The following is a 25,718-nucleotide window of genomic DNA, read 5'->3' as shown; positions in this document are numbered from 1 at the left end:
TAGAGGAGGGGAGGGGGTGATGTATGTGGAAAGGGAAGGACAAAAGTAAGAATGAGGAGGAAGAGTGAGGAAGGAGGTGATGAGGCTGAGAGGTGAAAGGCAGAGGCTTGGGACCTGGCTTCGCTGGGCTGGGCTTGCCTGGGACCGAATGTGTGAGAAGGTTGCAGGGAGCCAGAGCTCTGAGCGGCTGGTAGAGCAGGCTGCTGGGGTGGCCTCCAGGAGAGGCTCGGAAGGTTGTTAAGGAGAAAAGGGGAGGCCAGCCTGGGAGGAGAAAGGTGGCGGAGCAAAGGATGTGGTGTGGGAGCTAAAGTCTTAAGACCTGGAGCCCACGGTTGCCTGTACCAGGGAGCATGCCGCAAGGCAGGCGGGCAGCAGCTGCGGGGCTGCTGCAGTGCGGCCACTCCAGCCTGGTCCCTGGCAGAAGGGAGAGTGGGAGGGAAGCCAAGAGGAAGGAAGGGAGGGCCGGCTTCCTGGGTGTTCCAGGTTAGAGCCCCCTCCACCTGGGAGCCCTGGCCACTTGGCTCTGGACTCCTCTGCCTGCTTTCAGCCCGGCACGAACTCCGCTGCAGCGAACCCCTCCCGAAGCCATTCAGGAACAGAGGAAGCCAAAGGACGAGCTGGGTGGCTCCTGGCAGCAGGAGGAGAAAGGGCTGTGAGACAAGCAGCAGGCTGCAAGGGGAGCTGTGCCCACTGTAAGCATAGTCAGTTGGAGAAATGATGAGAAGGACTCAGGAGACTGGAGGAGGGCAGAAGGGAGAGCGCTGGGGCCCTCCAGCATGAACACACGGGAGCGAGCACTGGGACAGCTGCCCCCGGGCCTCATGCGCCCTCATGGCCCCAGGGTCTCTGCTGGGTTGGTGAAGGAAGCCTAGGGTGACCAGGAGCCTGTGGGCAGCCCCCAGCCCGACAGGCCCCAGAGATGGTTAGGGAAGAGGCCTTCATTCTGCCCTGTATCCCGTGACCTTTCATCCTAATTCTAGAGGACAAGATGGTGCCCGCCTAGTGTGTGGTAGTGAGAGGGGTTGGTGCGTCTGTGTTGGGGGTCTCCATGTAGCTCTGTTTTGGAAAGAGTGGGTGGGCTCGTGGCATCTGGCCAAGTCTTGCATTCATGCCCTGGGAAGCTGTCTCAAAGGGCCTGGCATCACCAGGAGCTCTTAAAAGGCTTTAGCTGCCCATCTTGTCCAGTGGGCAACAGCAAACTGGTTTGCCTTTCAGAGGGTTTCCAGCTGAAGGCATTTTTGGTTTTCAGGACAAAAGTCTCTGCCTTCACCAGGATGGCCCGCCTGTTTGGGATGTTGTCTGAAAATCATGGGGTTGATGAGATGGTCAGCATCTCAGTGGGTGGATGAGGGGGGCCCTATTGGGTGCACAGAGGGTCCCAGCACAGTTTAGTCTGTGTGCAGGCACGTGTGCACTTACTCTGCTGGAGGTGAGGGTGTGGAGCCGTGTGCGATGCGGGACCGGTGTGTGTGTGACACGCTACTGGGAATACTAGCAGCAGCTGCTTGGCTGGTGTCTGCTGAGGTCCTCACAGGGAGTGTACATTTAGATAGGGACAAAGGTCAAGCTATTTATCTCCTTTTATCATCTGTGGAGTGGGTACCTCCCCTCCCTCCCCTCATCCCTCGTCCTCTCCTTTCTCTCTCTCTTCCTCAACATTACTCAGGTTAGCTGGTTTGAGTTAGGCGGCGAATCTCAGTAGACTCTAAGGGAAGAGTAAAGAGAATTCGATAAGATCAGGAAGGCCATCGTTCCTCTAGGGACCAAAAGAGGTTTCGTGTTCCGCACACTCTGCTCTGCCTCTCTGGAGGAGCTGACACACCAGGACAGTCGCCTTCCTGCAGACTGTGACTGCGAGAGCCGGAGAAGAGGGCGTATCCCTGGGCTTGAGACTAGGGCTGCCTTTCCTGCTCACCATGGGCCTGGGGAGGAAAGTCTAAGAGAGCCCAGGATGAGAGAGAAAAGTGGTAGAAGAGAGATGGCTGAGATGGAGAGAAGCGAGAGCCAAAGCCTGGCTTTTGACTGAGTATGTGTGTTGGGAAGGGAGTCGGGGGAGTGTCTTTTTTTGGGGGTGGGGATGGGGGTAGAGACTCTGAGATCTTTTAGCCAGTCTGCTGGGCTGATCACTCAGCTCGCTGCAGAGGGTACAGCCCTCCTAGAAATTGTGTTCACGCTCCCTCTCCCACCCTTTGCCCTCCCAATCCAGCACACGTATGCCTCTTTCCCTACCCTTGTCTCCCTTTAACTTGGCTTTGAAGACACAGTAATTCCTGACCCCAGGGAGACAGCTTGGAGGGCAGTGCAGACTCCTCAAGAGATGGCTTCCCAGGTTGGATACAAAAAAAAAGTTGAGAGAAATTCATTTCATGGCCAGTGGCTGCTTAAAAAAGGCGATTCCAGCATACGAATGTGATAAATGTTAACTGAGCATTAATCGCATTAAAGAGGGCCCTATAAACTTTTCATTTCTAATTAAATTCGTCCAGTGATGCTGCCCAAGCGAGTACTCTGGGCCTTTGTTTATGTGGAAAATTAAAATGCAAATACAATGGAATTTATTTCCAGGAGTGGAGTGACGGGCTGGCCCCTCTGGCTACTGGTCTCCCGGCCTGTCAAGCCAGGTAACTGCTCCTTTGGAGGTTCTGTCATCCTTGGGACACATTCTGGTGTGAAGGGAGAGGCCAGAGTTCAAGGTCAAATAGAGTTAGAAATAGAGGGGAAGGTGTGGAAAGAATTGAAAAGGAGAAAAAGACAATAGATAGCCCAGAAATAGAGAAAGAGGCGTTATCCCCATTTCCCACCTTCCCCCTCCAACACCCACCTCTAGGAGAAGGGACCCCAGACGTTGCTTGTGAGTAATGTCCTGACAAGCCTCCCCTGCAGTTCAGGGAAGAAGGGCGGATATGGGAGGGAGAGTTTGGAGAAGCAGCCTTGCCAGCAGATGTGGGCTTGCTCCTCAAAGAACCAAGTGGTCATCAGCAGACAAGGGTCCAGGGCTTGGATTTATCTCCAGCAGTTTGAGGGCCGGCTGCTGTCCACATAATGGTTCCACTGGGCTCTTCCTGCCAGTGCCAAGTGGCATTGACACAGGGCAGTGGAGCATAGAGGCTCTAACCGAGGACGCTGTGCATGCACACCCGCACGCACGCAGCCTTCTCGAACGTAGGGAGAGCTGATCACTCATGAGAATAAACAAATGTGCCTTGCAGGGAGTCCTTTAGTGCCCTGATCCCTCTGATAAAAGTGGTAACTCTAAATGCTATTGAATGGAACGACCTAAAGTTCCTATTTACCAAAACATAAATTAAGTCGAATAGAGAGAAAACCTGGGCAAGAAACATCATTTGGGTTTATCAGTAGAGACACTGAAAGATTGCTGTGCTGCAGTATGGCTAAGGAAGTTGTAAATAGCATTAAAAAGTAGAGAGGGAAAGAAAATGGAGGTAGGAGAGATGATAAAAGGCAGAGTGCTAAATCACAAATGGGGACACGAACAAAGGCACAAACCAGATTTATGACAAGCTTTGTGTAAGTCGGTGGCTTGGATTGACAGTGCGTAGACATACTATGTACACAGGCATGAGGTGTCCGGAGAGTGGCTGAGGCTGGGTTGGTACGAAGGTGGATTGACCACAACATGAGCTCTCTGTGCCGATGCTGGGGCTGGTCCATCCACCCTGCCACACAGCAATCTGGTGGGGTAGGGTTCGATAGACAGTCAAGAATACAGTCTTAAGAAGTTTTTGAAGGTCTTTGAGCACGTAAGTCTCTGGTGAGCTGGATCCACATTCTAATGGATCTCCAGGGCAGCAGCCCATTCCCGGAACGGAGTCTGCTTGACTAGTTTCATCGAATGGCTGCTGCTCCACTCCTCTTTAGTCTGTTTTATTCTGGGTTATTCTTTCCCTCTTTAGTGTTCACTTATGTCTCTTAGAAATGCATGAGCACTGGCTGACAAACAGGTTAATGACTGTGGCAACTCCCAAACATCTGGAGGAAAACTCAAACCTTCAGACAATCATCTATAAACATTGTCAATATGATGCCAAATATCTGGGGATTTAGAGATGTTGGCATGACTGATTGAATTTCTTAGTTTTTATCCAGACACAGCACCAACACCCATTTTCATTTCACTGGTGTTTCATTGTATTGGGAAACACCTGTTTTTGGAGGGATATATTCTAGGAAACAAAATGTTAGAAAGCATCCTTGATGTATTTGGGTCTCATATCTGGTTTGAAGGGAGTCTGGATTTGGCTTGAAAGTCAAATGGCGAGCTGGTGGTCAGGAACATTTAATATCTGAGCAAGCATGGCTGCTGGACACTTTCCCCGGAAAATTGCTTGGGAGGGCAAATTACTTTGTCCAAATAAAGCTTAAGCTATTGATAGGCCTGGCTTCATAAGGGAACCCACTGCACCATCTTAGGGGCATGTCAAGGTTCTTAAGATGTAATCCATCCTTCATTTGTTCTTTCATTCACCCATTCCGAAAGTCTTTGCTAAGCAAAGACTTATGTGCCAGACATAAACATATGCAGTACAGAGAACACAAGAAAGGGGGCTCTGGGAAGTGATTGCCGGAGTTTGAATCTAGCTTCCCTTGTTGTTATGTTGTTCAGTTGCTAAGTCTTATCCAACTCTTTGCAACCCCATGGACTCTCATGTGCCAGGCTTCTCGTCCTTCACTATCTCCCAGAGTTTGCTCAAACTCATGTCCATTGTGTTGATGATCTAGCTCCCCTACTCCTTGGCTCTGTGGTTGTGGGAGTGTCCTCTCTGGACCTCAGTTTCCTTACTCTGATCTAATATGGAAGGTAATCATGTAGCTATAGCACTGCCATAGGTTCTTGTGAAGGTTGAATGCATTATTCCACATAAACCTGCTTAGAATTGCACCTGGCAGATACCAAGTACTCAATAAATGTTAGTTATTATTACAGCAATAGTAATCATCAGGTTATGTGTCTGTCAGTGTACATGAGTTCTGGCTTGTGCATGCATAAACACTGAAATCTTTGAAATAAAAAAGCTTGAGGAGCCAAAAGGATATTCCGTGAACAGAATTGTGTATCATGAATGCCAGTGAGAATTATGGTTCACTGCAAGCCCAGCTGGATTTAAGAAGGGGATCTGCTCTGTGTACTTCCAGAAAAATAGAAACCCTTATGACTGTTATCTGACCATTGAACAGAATTAGTCAGATAATTGCCCCCTTCATCCACTTAGTTTGAGAGCCCAGCCTGTCTGTGTGTGTGTGTGCATGTGTACTTAATGATTGCACACTCCTTCTCTGGAACGAGCCTACGATTGCTTGAGGAGCTGAAGGTTGGCATTTTCTGGGCTTCATGGCATTTTCATGGGTTGTGGTGCTTTGCATTTAGTAGTTTTTTTAAAAGACGAAATGGTTATGGGGGAAAAATCCTTATTTGATGGGTTTGAAGGGTTCCTCCGATTCTTAAATGTCATAGAGGGGAGAGGACAGGGAGATAAATAGAAGGAGGAGGAGAAAAGAGGAGAGAAAATGAAGATAAGGTAAAGGATGAAGAAAGAAGAGAGGAAGAACTGAGCAAACATCTGACAAATTCAAACCAAATCTATCTCCTGTGGCCCTGCATACCTGGATATTCCAGGGAATCATGGGAGGTTGATAATTATTGCAGTTATTCCACCACTAAGGGGTAAAAGAATTTTTAAAAATCAGGAGAAAAAAATCACTTTGGGCTTAAAGTCCTCAGTGTAATGGCTCAAAGTAACTGGACTCTGTGACTTCTCCTACTTAATCTGTGCCCATGAGCAAAAATGAAAACTGACATTTCCTAAACTCATGATATAGTCTGGCTTGCTATCTTTATGGGAAAGCCTGTGGAATAAGTCTGAGGCCCCAAGTTCTCTCTGCCCCTCAGGCCTAGTTAGGTAAACAAGTCCAGCTCCATGGACTTCTATAAAATCCATACCAAATGCGTTAATATTCACTCCTCTGATTCTTTTCTTATCTCTTCTTTAGTTCCCAATTTAATGCCTAGATTCCATTATTCCTTACTGACACCTATTAGCTGTTAGTCCTGATTTTTAAAATTAGAAAGTAAATATTTTTAGTGAGTTAATAATATTTTAACATGTAAATATTTTTAATATTGAAAGAGCTCAATCATCCTGAATTTTTTTTTTATAATTGCAAATGTATAAGGGCTACCATCTTTCTTTCTGCCTGTTCATCACCTGGGTACAGCCCTCAGTATGGAGATGGGGAGTGGTGAACTCTTATCAATCCCCAACCCCTGCCACTCTCCACAAGGATAGAAAGCCAAGTGCCTTCACACTGCAATTTTTGCACTTCTCTGCCTTAATCACACACACACACACACACACACACACCCCTTGACTTATCTTGGATTGTATTCACATTAACATATGTGGTTATACACATGATTAGGACAATCTTATGGCCACTTTACTTGGTAAGTCCTATGTTTTCAATAATAATAGCTAACAAGTACTTACTACAGTAGGAACTGTTATAAGCATGTTGCATATATTAATTGATTTAAACCTCATAAACAACCTCATAGGGGCTTGCCTGGTGGCTCAGACTAAAGAATCTGCCTGCAATGCAGGAGACCTGGGTTCAATCCCTGGGTTGGGAAGACCCCCTGGAGAAGGGAAGGGCAGCCCACTGCAGTATTCTTGCCTGGAGAATCCCATGGACAGAGGAGCCTAGTGGGCTACAGTTCATGAAGTTGCAAATAATTGGACACAGCTGAGCAACTAACATTTTCACTTTCAAACAACCCCATAGGGCTTTATAGGATTGTCTATAGATAATGTAACTGGAATCCAGAGAAGCTGAGTAACTAATTCAGGTCACATGCTAAGTACCACAACTAGGATTTGAACTCCTACAATACTGGCTCTAAAACCTTTGTGCTTTTCCACTACCCCATACTTCGTATCAGCTTTGGATCAAAGGAAGTACAGGCATTCCTTGGGCAGCTCTGTATATTTTGCAGTCTCATGCCCAGGGATGTATTTATACTTCTACTTACAAGCTCAGAACAAAGGCTCTGCACCTAATAGAAAGTCATGCCTAGTATGAGTTTCTGTATTCTTCCCTGGTGTGTGTGTGTGTCCCTGTAAATGTAAGCCACAGCTGAGCCACATCATCTGGGAATGCTGGGAAGGAAGAAGATGCTGATGGCCAGAGTCACAGAGTGGAGTGAACCGGGGATTCTCTGAACTAGAGTTTGTGTTGTTATTCCCGTCGGGACTGGGGAGTTTAGTCCCATCCATCCTCCTCTAGTTCTACCAGGGATCTAGATTTTAGACGGGCATAGGGTTTGGCCCTGGGGTTTAACTCTCCAAATTAGACAGATAAAGGGAAGATGGCACCAGAACCTGTGTCACCGTGGTAAGATCAGATCTGTTTCATTGAGCAGAGAAAGCATGTTTCTAAGAATAATAGAACTGTAGAGATGGTCATCAAGAAGAGACTTGTCCTGCATCTCTAGAATCCTCCTCCTGGAAAGGAGCAGGGCAAATGACCAAGCCAGAGTGAACTAAAAAAGCTAAAGGATAGGTCTTCTCACCCACAGCTCCACCAAGAAAGTAATTACCGTATCATACACCACCACCCAGATCCAACATTGTTACTCAACCCACATCACTAAGGAGACACCCATTAACCTAAGCTCTGAGACATACATTATGAAAGAGAAAGATGCTGATATGATCAACGAATGCAATAATTCAAAGCAGAAATACAGACATTGCCACCGAACAATAATCAAATTCCTCCAACTCAGTGTTACACAAAGTGCAGTCACCTTAATACAATACCACAAAACATCAAGTAACAAACCTTAAGCCAACTGCCAGAATGTGTCAGCAATACATGTAACACACACAATTCAAGCACTCCATCCCACTGGCACACCCATGCACAATGTGGCCACCTGAGTGATAGTAAACACTGGTCGGGCACACACGGAGATGGAGCCAGCAGTGCAATACCCAACCCTCCTGCACACCCAGCAGAGATCATTGCCACCGCCTCCCCAGACCCAGTGCTCTCTGGTCCCCAGCACAGTGCAGCCTGCCAGACAGCAGCTGCGCCCTCCCATCTCTCCAGCAGGTGGATGTGTCCAGACCATCACCTCCAATAAAGCCTCCGGGCTCTCGTTGCTAGTAAGAGAGTAAACTGTCCCCTGAGCCTGCTTCCCGAGACAGGACAAATCAGCAGTCTACTGGTTGGGGTTTAATAAGACTTGGCCGATGCTGAAAATGACAGAGCTCCAGGGATGGAGGGCAAGCAAGGTGGCCTGGGAGGGGGCTCGCCAGGCTGGGTGCGGGAATTCCCCTTCCTCCACCAAGCCCTGCCTCCTGTGGCCATTCCAGAGCCGAAGCCCTCTTGCTGGGTGTTCACTGAGTATCGATTCAGTCTGCAAGCAATTTTAATATTTCTTCAGGGACTTTCCAGCAACAGCACAAGTCATTAATTCACCCTCCCAAATTGCTTATTCAATAGCAGGAACATGGCTCCTGAATAAAGTCCCAGAATTTATGTGACTTGCACGAGTCAGGAGGTCAAACAACTGTTATGGAGCGAAGTTAAAAATCCAAATAAAATATTGACACTTTTTTGGGGAGGGGGAGGGGGGAGTAAAGGTATTTAAAATAGGTTTTTGTTGTAATGCCCCCAGGATAAAGAATGGAAGGAGACTGAAGACAAGTAGGAGTTTATAAAATCAATGGAATTTATTGCACATCTACTTGGCATTTAATAATTCTCTCATTTCCACAGTCCCCCACCCCCACCCCATCCTGGCCATGGACAGAAAGATACACAGGTATACAAATGCACATTTATGCACATCAATATCGGTGCACAGACCAATATAAAAACACAGTTGTGACGTGAGCATCTGAAACACCTTGGCAAGAGAACAGTGATGTGTGTGGAGTCATGTATGACTGTGGCTTACAGATTTGACAGAAAGGCATAACTGGGCAGAATTCATGAGGGGAGTTTTGATAAATATATCCAGTATTATAAATCTTGGATCAATGCATTAGAGCAGACATGAATATAAAGATACAGTAATCATAGAAATAGTTTCTAGAAACTGACAAATACATTTGTATTCAGCATCGCCACAGAATTGTGTACATGATTGGGAAAGTAGACAGATAAGATAGATAGATAGATACAAAGAATTTAGAAAATCTATCCCTCCAACCTACCAATGTATTCATGTATAAAATACAGTGAAACCATAACCACTTAACCTGAAATTGAGGCTAACACAGACAGGATGCTTATCAAATACAACCGTGGCACGTGCACAGGAGAGGGTAGGTATGTTTAGAGTTACAGCTACCTTCAGTCTCTGTTTATTGTCTACACATGCATTTGCACAACTGTCCAGATCATGGATTTGAAAAGACTGAAGGAAAAAAATTTGCTTATGCCCAAACAGCTAATAAAAAGAAATATTAATAACAAAAATGTCCAGAAGAGGCGATATGGTTCGGCCTATAGACATTGGAGTCACAGACCCAAAGTCTGGCTCCAGTGCTGTTAAGCACATGACCTTGGGCGAGGTGCTTAGCCTCTCTGTTGTCTCCTTAGGAAAATAGAAAACGTCTCCATCTGAGAGAGTTATAGTTAGGATTTGGATAAGAAAATGCATTTGTTATAATGCTTGTCATATAATGAGTATGAAATAAATGATACTTATTGCTTTTACTATTTTTATATGCACTCTTCTATCCAGGCCCAGTGTCTCATAGATTTTACCACCTGTTCTTGATCTGACTGACTTATTCTACCTAGTGTTTAGCAACATGGGTTTTGGAGTCAGGCTCCCAAGTTCAAATATCCTGGCTCTGGTACTTAACAGCTGTGTGACCTTTGGCAAGTTACACAACCTCTCTGAGCCTCAGCTTCCATTTCTGCAGAACAGGATAATAGTCTTCATAAGGAGTTGTGAAAAACAAAGAATCCATTTACTCAGCAGAGTGCCTTGGCACATAGCGAACATATATTAGTTCACTATGTCCCTTAAGATTATGTTATTGTTATTTTTAATAGTAATAACATTCACTTGCTATTCAACAAGTAGTTTTTAAGTACTTATACCATGCCAAGCACTGTTGCTAAGTGCGGGAAATACAATGGTGAGAAAAATAGGCGTCACATGTGACCTTACAGAGCTCAGAGTCCAGAGGAGGACTCACTGTGGATTGAGTAAACAAAAAAACAGGTTTCAGCTCTGTGCTGGACCCTACATGGGAGAGGGGATCAGAGAGAAATAGGTTGGAAAACCAGAGCAGAGCCAGATTGGGAAACATTCTGAAGGCCAGGTTGAGGAATTTTAAATTTATCCTGTAGGTAATAGGAAGCAATAGTTGGGTTTAGCCACATCACATTCTTTCAGGAGCAGGCATAGAGAGACCAATGGATTGTTTTTGAATATGGAGTAAGAAGGTGAGCAGTGGGAGGGTCCAGAGGCAGACTAGGCAGCAGCTAGCAGGTCCCACCTTGGCTGCTGCCGCTGAAGACCTCTCCTCTCCAGGCTCCCTTCTGCTTGCCTATGGAAGGCTGGGAAGGATGGATAGGGACGTCTTGTCCCTGCAACGAGTCTACAGGGACCCCTTTCACCATCACATTAGGCAGTCTTGTAGCCGCTGGACTGTGCGGTGGACAGCTGGTAGACCCGAACTCTAGCCCAGGGCAGTCCTGACAGATGAGGGCATGCCCGGTGGTGAGAGGAGCTAGTCTGGTCACGCTCTGAGCTTGGCATGCACTGCAGACTGGTTTCCAAATGGTTAGTTAATCACATTGCCCCTTAATTTTTAAACCTATGCATATCTTGAAGCTAAATCAATCCATATGCTTACCATTCATCATATAAACCGTCACTATTGCCCCCTTGGGCCAGCCCCATGGCCCATCTAGCCTGGTAAATTGTATCTGGCCTGGGCTCCCAGGGACACGTGGTAGAAGGATTATCATCCTCAGTGCCAGTCTTAGGAAGCTAAACTGATGCAGAAAGTATGCCTGGCATCTAAGCAACCCACTGGGAACCCATCAGCCTGGGAAGGTACCAAAAACTATTTTGAAATTATATTTATTTGTGGCTTATTGTTTGTTTCCACAGAGGAACTGATAGCCTCTTGAGTTTTGTTTACTGTGTCAGATGGAGTCAGAATTAGCTGATGAGGGAGACGTGCATTGCTAGAATGTGAGTAAGAAACCTTCAACTCACTAAGATGTTCTCTCAGCTCTCTCGAGAATGGTTTCCTTACCCCTTGGCTTAAGCTAGGTTTCTCAAATATCAGAGAGTTTAAGAGTAATCTGGAGAATTTCTTAAATACAGATTTCTGAGCCCAATCCCATCAGCAATTCTAAATGCATAAGGTAAGGTCTGGAGGAGGTTCCAGGGATGTGCATGTTAGCATGCACCCCAGGGGATTCTAATGCCAGTGGCTCAAGGATGGTAGTTTGGGGACAACTTTCTGTAAGCATTTAGGTAGGACTGTCATCTCTTGGAGCTCAGTTATGACCTCTGAGAAGTAGCAAAAGAGGCAGAAACTCTTAACACATTTAGGGGAAACCTGTGTATTCTAATTATATCCGTACTGCAGCCAGAATGGAAGGGCCTGCCCTCAGGTTCCACTCATCAGGGGCTGTTCTCATGCACAGAACCCTGCCTGCCATATGGTCAGTTGTCCAAACTGAAACCTGAGGGGCATGCAAGCGGGTGTGGGCAAACAACTCTAAACTCTGCACCAAATGTAGAACCTGAGCCTAGGAAAAGAGAGTTCATGTGAAGGACTTCCAGGCTACCCACGGGGAGGGCTGGGTGGCTACCGTCTGCTTTTGGTGCCTGTGGGGAGGAGGGGATGAATTTCAGTTCTTCAGTTCCTGGGATGTACAGAGTGGAGAATGTCAGTTTCTTAGAGTTCTCAGGAGTAGGGAGACGTAGGAACTGTTCTGGGGAAGGGCAAAATTTTCCTGAATAATCTATGAGATCTCAGTTGAGGTTCTGCCATGAAAAGTCTCCAGCTGTTTTTGTAGCTCAAATTTGCCTCAGGGCAGAGCCAGGGACTCCTGCCCGCTGAAGGCAGCTCTCAAAGGCCTGAGTTAAATCAATTACCTGCATTCGTTGTGCAAAATAGCCTTTGCTGAAGCAAATATTTTGTGCTCTTGAATGATCCAGCCTGTAATACCCGGGCAGCTCAAAGTCACTGGTAGAGGCCCCTCCCACCATCATTTTCTTAACAATCAGTGGGGCCAGCTAGTCTGAAACATTCTTTACCTTGGAGTTCCTTTGATTTACTCAATCAGGAAAGACTTTCCCCATACCAGAGGTGAAACATTTTCTGCAAACCTCTAGAAGTAGGCAACTGAAACTGGTTTATATATGTACACAACACATGTATGTTAATACTTGACTTGTTGCTCCAAAGACACTTTCAGCAAATCAGCGATATGACCAGGCCCTGGGCCAACCTGTGGTTCTACTAAGAAGTACTTCCAAAGTGGAGAAAGCAGTCTGTTCTAGGTAGCTGGGCAGGCTTTTGTGGGGACATGCTTGGAGGTCCCGTGTGTGTATCATGCTGTCAGCAGCTGGTTCCAGCAGGCGTTATACTCCCATTTTATAGAAAGGAATGCTAAATCCCAGGGAGTCCCTTATCCTTCATTTCTCAAAACACAATAGAACAAGAGAACAGAACCATGGAATCCTGGGCTTTGGGGTATCTCTTTCCTGGAGGCAGTATGTTTTCACGGTTAAGGGTAGGGGTCTTGGGGTTAGTCTGCCTGAATTAAAACTCCAGATTTTCCGTTTCTTAAATAGGTAACTTTAGGCAAGTTATAATATGCCTTATATGCAAAATGTGTTGTTGTGAGGATTAAATGAACTGTTTGTTTTAAGCACTTAGAACATTGTTTTTTCTTGTTTAGTCGGTCATTCATGTCCAACTCTTTGTGACTGCATGGACCGTAGCCCTCTAGCTTTCTCTGTCCATGGGATTTTCCAGGGAAGAATACTGGATTGGGTCGCCATTTCCTTATCCAGGGGAACTTCCTGACCCAGGGATTGAACCCACATCTCCTGCATTGGCAGGCAGGTTCTTTACCACTGAGCTACCTGGGTTTAGCTCATAGTAAATACTCAGTAAACAATAAGTTTTTATTACTGGAGTCTCTGCTAAGGAAGCACTGCTCCCAGAAATCCTGAGCAGCCCAGCCCTGGAAATGCTGCCACCTGACTCCCTCCAAGGTGAGCTGTCTGAGGTCACCTCAATGCTAATAGGGCCTCTTCTTGTCTCCACCTCAGGGGGAGTTTTTGCACACCATTTATTATCATATAATATAATGCAATATAATATCATACATAACATAACATAATATGATGGGTAGGTTAACTTGGAAACCCTGAGGCGGACCGTGGATGGATGGATAGATGAATAGATACATTTGTACTAAGTATACATACATTATATCATTCTATTGATTTGTAAAAAGTTCCCGGTCTGCCTGGCTGTAATGAGATTTTTGAACTTTGCGTGGCGATCAATGAGAGGAATATTATTGGCCTGGAGAATTGATATACCTGCTCTCAGTGGCTTGTTCTGCTCCCAGGCTGCCCCGGCCCCCCAGGTGTACGATTCCAGCAGACACTTAACCTTTTTTACAGTGTCATCAGGCTAAAAGGAATCTAATAGTGACACAGGACTTGTGCTCAGCACTCTGCCACTATTGCTTTCCTGTCACAAATAATTTATAGCCTTCCATTTCCATCCCCGAGCCTGCACCCCAGCCCTGCCTCCCGCTTTCCCCCAGCTCCCAGGAATCAATAAGCTCACACAGCCACAGTGGGACTTCAGGGTGCCAAGAGACAGACGGACAGACATAGAGAAGGGAGACAGAGAAGGGGCAGAGATAGGAAGCGGAGAGAGAGAATGAGATGCAGAGGAAGGAGGAGGAAGAGGAGGAAGAAAATCAGAACAGGAGTGAAGAATCCCCCCCAGCGCTTTCTTAGAGTCGAGAGTGTCTTTCTTTCTTCGTGAGTTTAACAAACTGTTAATGGGAGCCTCATTACCTGATTTCATGCTAACTGACAGAGCAGTTGAGATTGGGTTTTTTTTTTTTTTTTTAATTTGGTTTGGTTTGGTTTTAAATTTGTTTATTTATTTAGGCCATAACTGCAGGGTATGCAGGATCTTAGTTCCCTGACCAGGGATTGAACCCGTACTCCCAGCAGTGGAAGCAGAGTCCTAATCACTGGACCACCAGGGAAGTCCCCCCTCATGAGACTCTTTGGATCTCCAGCATGGCCAGGGGTGGAGACCTCCTGAGAATTTAACCAAAGAGGGAGGGACTTCACCTGCCTTGTCCTCCTTTACTCCAAAGCTCTACCACAAACCCATGGCATCTTTGGGTCCTGAGGGAACTGCTGCTCCTACTGTCTAAGGACCCTTCCCAGCGCTGCCAGACGGGGCCCCCAGTCTGTCTTCCCAAGAGTCTCTGACGCATCTCTTGTCGGGTCAGGCTTGACACCTGCTGCTCCTGTTTCCTGTCTTCTCAGTGCGCCTCCCAGGGTCCTGGAAGCAGCTGCGTTGACCAGGCTGGGGCAGATGGGCCTCAGTGGCCTCCTCGCCTGCACCTGGTTTAGCCCCTCCATAGAGAGCAGCCTGGCCTGGGGGTCACCCACAGGAATAATAATAGTAGTAGTTACAGTTATAGTTAGCATCTATTGAGCCAAGCATCACACTAATCATTTTACAGGAATTATCCTATTTAACCCCCACAGCAGTCCTATGAGGTAGATAGTGTCATCTTATTTTACAGATGAGAGAATGAGAAACACCTGGGATTCATTCCACAGACAATAAGTAACAGAACTGGGACTTGGGCTCAGGCAGACTGAGCCCGGAGCCCACCCTCTACTCCCCTTTGCTCTGCTCACAGCCTCATGAGTGGAGATGCTGAGTACTTGCAGGCCCTGTGCTGAGCCAAGGAGAACTCCAGGAGGTTCCCTGGAAGGTGGGGGAGAAAGAACATCCCTGTCAAGGAAAGTGTGCCTGGAGGAGAAGTGGAGAGCAGGTACCCCGGCAGGGCAGGCTTTCTGCAGGAAATGGCACCTCCCGGCCCCCAGTAAATGTGCTCAGAACTCCTGACTGTCTCCTCCAAGGATGCATGTGTGGGAACTTGACTTTCCAGGCCAACTCTGCCTGGAGCTGTGGGGGCTACAGATGTGTTTGGCTGTCTTATGGGGCCAAGAATGAAAAAGAATTGAAGGAACAGAAGGAGAAACAGGGGGAAATAGTGTCAGGCAGTCACCCAAAGCAACCTCTGTATCCATTTAACCCTTAGGGATATTCCCATGAGTCATTGGGTTGTGTATGGGATGCAGGAGGGTGATGGATGGCCATCAGGTTTCCACAGTCCTGGTCCTTAAATTCTGAGATCTAGCTTTGGGGACTGGTGAGTGTCCACCGCCTGGGGGGCATGGATGGACATTAGTAAGTCACAGCAGGCATCCTGCCCAGCTCCTCTCCTGTGCACCACCAAGCCGCTGTCAGGAAGTAGTGATTTTCCATCACTTGCTGCCTCAGCTAAATCTGCACCAGCGCCCCAGGGGTCAGAGGCTCTGGGTAACAAAGACAGCAGCTGCATGAGGCCACCCAGTTGTCTGTCTCACCCAGCCTCAGTCTGGGGGCTCCCTCTGTCCACAGCTCATCAGCCCTCAAATCAGAGCCACTTACCAGCCCCCTGAGACCCCAGAAACTTTTTTGCTGCAGTGAATTAGGAGCAGCTGCTTTGAGTTGCTCAGCCTCTAGACTTCTCCTGTAGACCAGACTACACTGCCCTTAGCGACTGTCAGGTCTTTGCCATCATGATCATGCTCCAAACCCAGAAACTCTGGGCCACATCACCACATGCCATTTCTCGCTGCCTCCTCCCTGTGCCCACCATTCTGTTCTCTCCTTCTTCTGCCTTGTCTGGCGGTCACCCACATTCTCTTTGGCAACTTCAGCCTCTCCTTCTTCATCAGTTCTTTCTCCTTGGCCTACAGACATGTCCAGGCCTTTCCTGCCCTGAACAGGCTTCCCTCCACTCACCTGCTTTCTTCAGCTTCCACACATCTCTCTCCTTTTCTACAAACTTCTGAAGCAATGATCTATTTCATTGCCTTCCTCTCCTCTTGTCCACTCCCAAATCTCTTCCTGTCTGGTTTCTGCCTCAGTTGCTTTATTGAGACCACTCTCACAACGTCATTAGTGGCCACCCAAAATCCCCAAATCTGTGCCTCTTCTTATTTCCAGTTCCCTTCAAACTTTATGTCACCATGGATGGTGTCATCATGGAGGCTGTGGGTTATGTTCTCCTTCTGGAAGTGTTCTTCTCTGTTGACTTGGTTAACACTACGTGATCCTGGTTCTGCCATTTCCTGTATGACCAATTCTGAGTGCTGTGCAAGGTCAGGTTCTTTTCCTTAGCCTCTGTTAGGAGATGTCTTCCAGGGACTCCTCCTTAGGCCTCTCATCCCAACCAACATGCCCTTCTTTGACAGTCTCCTAAATCTGTGTCTGCTGTTCTGGGTAGTGAACAATCTTCCACCTGGGCACTCACCTGCCTCCTCAAATGAGGCATGTCAAGGACCAGCCAGTCACCATGCTGCATTCCTCTTCCTGAGAGCTGGACAAACCACCAGCCTTCCAGTTACGCACCACTGTGGTTTCAGAGCCGCAGACTAGTGGAGTCATGGTTGACTCCAGTTAGTTGCCAAATCCTGGCCATTCTGCCTTTACTGTGTCTTGCAAATTCTTTCTTCTTTCTCTTTTTTTTGGTGGGGGGGCACCCTGAGTGGCTTGTGGGATCTTAGTTCCTCGACCAGGGATTGAACCTGGGCCCTCAGCAGTGGAAGCACCAAGTCCTAACCACTGGACCACCAGGGAATTCCCTTTTCCCCCTCCTTTCCTTCTCTTTTCTGAGACCAGCCCCTTATGGCCTTGTGCCTGACTGTTGCTTTACCTGCATCGGTTTGTACCTGTCTCCTTTTGTTTAGAAATCACTCATGGCTTAAGACCCTGTAAACCTGGTTCCTATATACTGGGGGAGGTCTGACAACGTAATGAGAAGTACACATTTTAGACTGAATTCCACCCCTGCCCTTAGCCCTCCACTTTAGCCTCTGCTAGGAGATGTCCTCCAGGGACTCCTCCTTAGGCCTCTCATCCCAACCAACACGCCCCTCTTTGACAATCTCCACTGACAAGCTGACAGTGTAATCTTCAGGAAGCCCCTTAACCTCTTTGAGTTTTGACTTTAAGTCTGCAAAATGAGGATAATAGTATTGCTTTGAAGATTGTTATGAGAATTAAAAATTTTATAAGTACAGTAATAAAGGCACATAGTAGACACTCAATAAATAGAAAAATCACTGCTGTCATCATTACTTCCAACTTTTCAGCCTCATTTCCTCTTAGTCCCTTACATCCCTCCAGCGTTCCTGGATAGGGATTACCCCCTCACCCCCTGCTCCCTCCCTTGCTTTTCTTTCCCCCTCCTCCAGCATCTGCTTATAACGTCCTCTTTCCCACTTCTTTGTTCACGTTAAAAGCGTGCTATTTTTCACTGGGGAAAGAGACCTTAGAGAGCCTGTCATCTATCCTCTTTACCTTATAACTGAAGAAACTGAGGCCTGGAAGGAAAATGATGAGGCCAAGGCTATGCGGCCAATTAATGGCAGAATCAAGACTTTAGACATGTAGCCCAGTGACTTTTCCACTATCCTCTGTGCCTTTGGCTCGTCTGTGTGTGTGTGTGTGTGTGTGTGTGTGTGTGTGTATTCAGCCTTACACTGCTTGGAGGCTCTACATCAAATTCCAGATTCCACCTCCTCAGTGTCTTTTTTCCCATTCCCCTTCCTCTGCCCCACGCACAGCAGGTGACTCCTCTCCTGCATCTTCCTGGTACTTACTGCCTGTTCCCTCCCTCGGGGTGACTTAGGTTTCTCAGGGTGTGACCTCCCTACCCAATTTTATTACCAGTCCTGGGAGGCAGAGACCTTATCTTGGCCACCTGCGAGTGTTCCAGTCCATGCACAGCTTGTGACTCACCTGGCCGGTTGAGATGAACTTGGCTCACACACCTCTCTGCGGGGAGGGGGACTTGCCTTCAGAAAAGTGGCTTCCAAGGGCACCTGATGGACCAGTGGGTGGAGGGAAATGTTCCTCGATGCTGGCCCTAGGGTTGGTCTTTTGCGTCCCTGAGCCCTGGGCCCTTGGATCACTGACAGGCCTCAGCCCTGCAATGTTGGATCTGGAGCCCTCACCCCCACCCTCACCTGGAGTGCATGGGGAAGGCACCAGTCTCTTCACCCAATCAGGTAAAGAAGCTGAGATTCAAGTAACGCCTCTGGGAAGGAGGCCAGTGTGCCAGCGAGCTGGGCAGCAACAGGACTTTGTGGGGTGTGAAAGCACTGAATGGTTCAAGGAGTTGCTCAGGGCCTGACAGGGACTGTGTGCTGTGTTGGAACCCTGGAGACGAAAGGGTTACTGTGACCCAGCCCTTCCCTGACTCTGTCTTTAGCTCAGGAAATGGGGAGATGTCACCCCCTCCCTGATCCTGGAGGACTGTGATACAGTCCCAATAGGAAAGCCAGCTCCAAAATGATCTCCAGAAGGGAAGGGTGGACAGCGAGTCACCAGGGCAACTCCCAGAAAAGGGAAGGAGGCTGTGGTCTGCTCGCTCCACTACCCTGATCCTTGCTACCAGACATCAAACGGCAATTTGATCAATGCACTGCAGGATAGAATGCAGACTGCCTTGGCCCAGGGATGCGCTGAACCTGGATCCGCAGAACCAACAGGAGGGCAAGCTCCTGCCTTGCAGCAGTCAGGAAGGGCGGGGGTGCAGAGAGCAGCTGAGGGAGGAGGGAGCTAGGGAGCTTGGGGGAGCCACCTCCATAGGGCTTGGCTGGAGCTGGCCAGGGCATCAGAGGGCATGTGACGTGTGATGCTGTTGGTGATGCTGTTGCAGGATCATCCGGACCAAAGTTCAGCAGCCTTTCCACCCAACGCCGGATGGAGCCGGGACTGGAGTGACTGCCCCTGGCCACACCATTGGTAAGAGGACTTAGGGAAGGGGGAATGCTGGGCCCCCTGAGAGCTGGGCAGTGCAGCTCCAGCCCTGGGGAATGCACACTGTCTGAGGCCCAAGGCCTGCGCTCTCTAGAGGTGCAGGATCTGCCTGAGAGACCAGCTCACGAGGACCGCGCTCTGCCTCCTGCCCGCATCTCCTTGCCTTTATCAGTCTGTGTGTCTGTCTCTCTCCCTCCCTTTTCTCTAGTTTTCCTTCTCCTTCCCATCCTCCTCCTGTTCCATCTCTTGTTCTCTGTCCTTCTCTCTTTCATGTCTACTTGCTTATTCCATTTTTGTTTTGTTAATTTTTAAGATTCTCCTCCTCTCTTCTCTCCCCCTCTGTCTTCTCTCCTCTTTCTCCCCCTTCTGCCTTTCCCTCTCCTCTCCTCTCTGTCCAGGTGGCCCTGGACCTCTTCCTCTGTCTGTACCCCTCCCTCCTCATGGTCTCGCTCCTCTCAGTTCATCTCGCTTGATGTCTTTGTCTCTCTCTCTCATCTGCCATACCTTCTGCCCTCTCCAGCCCCCTCATTTATTGACCCTCGCTCACAGCCTTGCAGAGACACGACCAGTCCCACCAGAACACCTGCCAGCACCCCCTCCCTCCCTCCCACGCACTGTCTTCCCTTTGACCCAAGGGCGCTCAGTGCTGCCGAAGCCATAGGTGAGATCTTGAGGGACTGGGATGTGGTTAAATTTCTCCTGCTGTCCCTCTTGGCAGCTGTCCCCTCTCTCTGGACCAGCAGAAAGTGAAAAGGGCTGGTCCCAGCCCTCCGGGAGTTGGCAGGAGCCCTGTTTGCTAGGCCTGGGTTGCAGCGTGTGCTGAGGGGGAGGGTTGGATCGAGCTGTACCTGAGTTGATCACTGCCGAGTGAATGTGTTCACTACTCTGTGCCCTGAAGGGGAAATTAGGAACTTCTCAGGTGATTTCAAGACCAGAAGCAACAGGTCGGAGTGAAGAGCTTCATACCCCTGGGGAGTATCAGGCCCATTCATGTGTCTCTAAGAGAATCAGAGAGATCTTAGAAAGCCACAGACTCTAAATCAGGACTGGGAAAGACTCTGCCTAGGAGACTAGAAACAATGGGCTGGGACTTGTTTAAATGGATTTGCCCAGCCCCAGGGATCTGGGGATGAGCTGTGCAAGAAGCGGCTGTGCTCTCAGGACCCCTGAACCACTTTCTAGGTTGAGTCCGCTTTGCTGTTTCCATCCATCCTCAAGAGTGGGTTCAACCTATAGTGAGTGAATGAAATCTCCAGGTCTGCAGAGAAGGCCTGGGTTGACTGGTCCCCACTAAGCCCAGGGTGGACAGCACTGAAGAGCCTGAATTGTATGCAGCAACTCGTTCCCCCTTAAATCTCAGAGAAAGGAGACTATGGGCTCCCCATCCCCGCTCATTCCCTCTGCCTCTCTCTGCCCCCAGACTTGGGGCTTTGGCCTGCGATCACAACCACTATCCTGATGGCATTTCCTCCTTCCTCCCATCCAGTTCCCAGTACTGCCTCCCCTCCTGTTTCCAGCGCTTCCAATGATCCAGTGGGATCCTACTCCATCAATGGGATCCTGGGGATCCCTCGCTCCAATGGCGAGAAGAGGAAACGTGATGAAGGTAGGGAGGAGGGAAGAGGCTTGGCTTCCCCTGTGCATGCTTTGTCCTTGGATTCAGAGCTCCGGTTTCGGCCCAGCTTCGCAGCTGCTTTGCTGTGAGATCACTTTTAGTAGCAAAGCCCAGGTCCCTCCACTACCCTGCTGGCTCCTGGAGAGAGGGAGGCAGGCTGCTGGTGGGGCCGTCAGCTTCACCATCTGCTCAGCAGCCCCAACTGCTTCACCTTCCGCCGGGATTCACCCCAAACATCCCTGTGGGATGCCAGGAGGAAAAGCAGGAACCATGGACCATGAGAAGGTTTTGGAGGTTAGGGGACAGCTGGTTTCTGACCTGGGGATGAAAAGCTAAACTGACTTGTCCTCCCCAGATCTCAACCCATCAGGAAATGGGGGAGTTATGTCACGTGCAGCTGACCCTACTGCGCTTTCTTGGTAACACATTGACCCTGTGCCCATTCAAACCACTAAGGGAGCTGGGCATGGGCCCTCTCTGCTCTTTGCCATGGGAGAAGACACCCTCCAGGCTCCTTTCTGGCCCTTCCCCTCATTCCCTGTAATTCCTTGGGGGCAGCTAGCTGTTGGGCAGGGAGTTATAGAGTGAGAGGGATGAAGAGGAGGAGAAGCAGGGAAAGAAAATCAGAGGAGAGAGTGGTGGCGATGAGCTTGGGAGAAGGTGTTTTTCAAATGTTGTGATAGTAAGGGTCCCTTGGTGACCATCTGGTTCTCTTTTGATGCATGAGGCCAGGGCGCAGGGCTGGCAGGCCCAGACAAAGGGAGACCCCAGTGTCTGGAGCCTGCTTCCTGCCCTGATCTTACCGTCCCTGCTGGGGAAGCAGTAACTTCCTGATCTAGAGAGGATGAACTTTTAAGGGTATCTCCCATGAAATAGAACCCTCTAAATATGAACATAGGTGGGGGACCATATATCGCATTCATCCAGACAGTCTCAATTTATGCCTTTGTCTCTGCATCTTGGCCAGTCAGCATCTCCTTTTTCTCTCAAAAATGTCCTATTTGGACAGTAAATCTTGCAGTCATTCCAAGCATAGACAAGCCCTTGATTGGGACAGCTCTAGAGGGTAAGGAACGGAGAAAAGAGACAAAGCTGAGAATCCCTAGGCCCAGGCTGAGGGAAAAGAGAGTGTGAGAGCCCCGGACTCCAGCAGAAAGGGACAGTGTGTAGGAAAGGCCTGGGTCTGGCAAGACAGTGATGACCCGGGTCTGGCCTCCTTCCAGAAGCCCTAATGGCCTCGTTTCACAGGAAAACAGCTTGTCTGGCTCTATTTCTCCTTCTTCCAAAATATCCAAACACATTTGGCTGCCACGGCCTTTGCCACTCACTAAATTTCATTGTGGTTGTTTTGGCAATAGCCACTGATGGGCAGGGGGCGGCTGTGTGAAAGGGCCTGCGTCTCAGTTCTCCCTGGGGCTTCCCCATACTCAGGCCTTCACCAAGCTCCCCAGCACCCTGAGTAATCTGGAAGATTCTGCCTCAGACCCTGAGGATTTCTCCTTTAAACGCTTAGCACTTGTGAGACAACCAGGGGGTTGGGCGAGGCCACAGGACCCCCTTTGGACTCCTCCCCACTGGTCTGAAGTTGGGGTCAAGCATGTCCACTGCTTCCTGGACTCCTGTAGGTCAAGGAAGGAGGCTGGAGATAGAGAAGCACTAGCCTGAGGCTGTGGCCACTGCAGGTGGGCAGAACAGAGTGCTCTCCTCTCTGAGCAATTGATCACATTCATTGTTTCAAGTCAATTCAATTCAGTGAACCTTTTCTGGGCATCACTCATAAGAAAGGCTTGGTGCTCTAGGTTCCCAGAGCAGAACAAGATATGATTCTGGTCCTTAAGGAGCTTATAGTCTAGTGGGGCATATAAAACACATGAGCCCAGAGAGCAGAAAGGCCCCTCAGGTATCTGGATATCTGTGTTGTGATGGAGGTCTGGGCTGCAGGCTGTGGGAACTCAGACAGAGGAAGGAGTGAGCCCCCAGGAAGGGCTGCCCTCTGAGGAGGGGCTTAAGAGATGGATGAGCGGCACAGTTCAAAGACAATGGTAGTTGAAATTCTGTGGGACAGACTGAGTCTGGTGGCCAGAAGGTACTGTGCGGAGAAAACAGGGGTGCTTTGGCTTGGATGAAAGGGCCTGAGGGGAAGTTGTGGAGGTAGGGCTAAGTGGAGGGGTTAGGGGTATGGGAGAGCAGGCCAAGACGGAACTTTTGCCTGCAGACATGAGAAGCCACCAAAAGTGTCTGATCAGGAAGGGCACAAGAGCAGGGCTGGGTCCAGCGTGGTGGTAGCGATGGCAGCAGGGAGACACCTCAGGAAGCAGTTGAATTCTAGGTGAGAGGTAATGGCAGTCTCTAAATTTACTCTTATTGCATAAATACGTACCCCAAGGCCTAGCTCAGTGGCAAGAAGGATCAGAGACCCTGCTTCTCTTTTGGGGAAGTGGGGTGGTTCTTTTGCCTTGACTCACCCTTCCTTCTGACCAATGCCAGGCCAGATGGAGCTGTCCTTTCCCTCATGGAGGCCAGAACCTATGAGGAAAGCCAGTTCTCCCTGACCACCCTGTGCCACAACACACACACACACCCCACACCACACATGATCCACGCACTTGATCCATCGGGCCAGGTGGGAAGGGAGAGGACAGGAAAGGCAGACCCTCCACAGCCACCCCCTCCCCCAACTCCGGGCACCTCCAAGCAGCCAGGCCCAGTTTGCATTAGGGAGCAGCTCAGATGATTAAGAACAGGGGAGATAATTAAGTGTCAAGATGATGTAGCCCAACTCTGCAGTCAGGCCAAGGTAGCACAGCGGCTGGCAGGCCGGGCGCAGGAGGCAGCCTCGGGCATGGGCCGCAGAGACACCCAGGTGTGTCCTTCAGCTCCCGGACCGCCGGCACTGCAGGCGAAAGAGAGAGCTGGCCCAGGGACCTGAGGGGGGCTGGGATGGGAAAAGGGTGCTCATCAAGGCACTAGACCTTGCGGGAGTGGAGGGACAGGTCTCCTACTGGAGGGCCCTGTGCCCCTGCCAGGCCAGCTTGATTTTGGCCCCACACATGGGGGGCATCTCCCTGGCAGTGTCATAGCCCAGGGACCAGCTGTGAGCGTCTCTGTCCTCAAGGAAGCCACTCCTGCTCCTGCCTATGGGTACAGTGTGCGGCCTATTCTTTAGCTCTAACAATGTCACGGTGGCGGGCATTAGCGAGGACAATCGCTGCGGCATGTGCTGGCATTATTGGACACAATCTCAGCAGTAGTTATTGGTGTTCACAGTGATAATACCCAGTGCATTATTGGCGTTGGCACTCAGAATATGGACAGCGTTATTAGTATCTGCAGCAATCAGATCTGTGGGGACATTAGTAAAGGACCGATCAGCTGTGACTCTGGGGAAAAAGGAAACCAACAGTGACTGTGAGCCTGCTTGAGATGCCCTCTCATGCCCTGGCCTTTGGAAGGATGGAAAAATCTCCAGACTTTTCCTTTGAGAAAGGTGCTAGTCAAGAAGCTTTGACCCTCCTCCTTCCCCCCAAGAGTCCAGAAGATCCTGGAATGAGACAGGTAGACAGACCAGGAATAGATGGGGAAGTTATGTCATAAAGCACCTGGCAGACAGGCCATCCATCAGTCTGAGAAAGTAGATTCCCATTCAGTACCCTCTTGAAATCTGTCCCTCTTCTTGGCTCTAACTATGAGTGGGTATGTTAGAGTCCTTTTTAGGGACACTGCATCACCGAACATTGCATGAGCTGGCTGATGTGACTGCAGAACAGGGACTCTTGTATTTTTCCAGGACCAAAGTCCTTTGCCTTCACCCAGTTGCTTTTGGCCATGGTTTAAAGCATTGCCGTCCATCAGTGGTGGTGAAGCCCAGAACCATTACATCACTTGTCCAAAAATCCAAATGAAGTCGTATGGTGTGAGTCTTTAGATCTGTGCAAGGGGAGGTGTGTCAGTATCATCCTTTGATGCATGGGATTGCAGGGGGCCATGACTCTGCCTTCCATTAATTAGGTACACAATGAATTGTGCAGTTGAGTGGTGCCAAGGCAGTGCAGTTGTACGTTTGCAGGCAGAGCAGGTTGCATGGCTGCAAGCAGCCAAGCCCTGTCACTGCCTTTAATAGCTCCCTTCTGCTTTGGCTGAAGCCGTCACTGTGAGAAGTGATTTCCTTAGTTTCCCTCCTTGAAGTCCCTTGTGTGTTGCTGGGGTTTGACTTTGAGCAGATGAAGGGATTATGCTGTAGGAAGGAGCAGCTCCTGCCCCATCTAGGATCCCAGGCTTCAAGCAAGTGAAGGCTGCAAAGGGCCCCGTGTAGAAGGAGGATTCGGTAGAGAGGCCAGCAGGCAATCCCTGCCTGGGCTGGGCTGGGCAATGTGACTTAGTGGGGAAGGGCTCTGGAGGGAGGCGCAGCTGGGTTTGCATCGTAGTGCCTAGGGCAAGCCTCTTGGCCTTCATCAGCTCAGTCCTCTCCTCTGTAAAATGGAGGTAGTGACAGCACTGACTTCACGGGGACCATGGAGAGGACTACATGAGATCACGGACATGGGCTGAGCCAACTCCATCTTTGAAGATGGCTCACTGTGTGTCTGGGGAGGAAGGAAAAATTGGTAGGTTTATGTTTCAAGGGGAAATGAAGTTGTGTCAAAAGGAAACTTTGTGGGTGCCAGCACCCTCATCTTGGTACGGTTCCTTTTAAACAGAGCAGCCTAGGGAAGCTGATGCTGGATAAACCAACCTGGATGGGACCAGGGCAGCCAAGGAAAGATGCCAGCCTCCCTGTGTAACCGGGAGGAGCTCTGTCCATCTCTGTTTTCACATTTGCTCTGTGGCCATCTGCTTGGGCCACGTGTCATCTCTTATTAGCCTCCAAAGGTGTTTCAGATGTGTGTAAATAAACCCAGGACCTCCTCTTCCCCAACACGGAGTCTTCCCTCCCTCCCTCCATTGCT

The 25,718-nt window shown here is 49.2% G+C and overlaps 1 protein-coding gene across 11 annotated transcripts in view; it reads left to right on the top strand.

The window, feature by feature from the left end:
* PAX2 (paired box 2) overlaps window positions 1–25,718 on the top strand; it is a 90,322-nt gene that overhangs the window by 23,253 nt on the left and 41,351 nt on the right. For all 11 annotated transcript variants that reach the window (XM_027528659.1, XM_027528655.1, XM_027528656.1 and 8 more), the window contains 2 exons: window positions 19,057–19,142; window positions 20,644–20,763. In XM_027528659.1, coding sequence (XP_027384460.1) covers window positions 19,057–19,142; window positions 20,644–20,763 — 206 coding nt within the window. The remainder of the gene's footprint in view (window positions 1–19,056; window positions 19,143–20,643; window positions 20,764–25,718) is intronic.

Source organism: Bos indicus x Bos taurus, chromosome 26 (genome assembly GCF_003369695.1).
Source record: "Bos indicus x Bos taurus breed Angus x Brahman F1 hybrid chromosome 26, Bos_hybrid_MaternalHap_v2.0, whole genome shotgun sequence".
In the NCBI taxonomy this organism is placed as follows: Eukaryota; Metazoa; Chordata; class Mammalia; order Artiodactyla; family Bovidae; genus Bos; species Bos indicus x Bos taurus.
The sequence above is the reverse complement of the archived record's forward strand: the minus strand, read 5'-3'. Positions and strand labels throughout refer to the sequence as shown.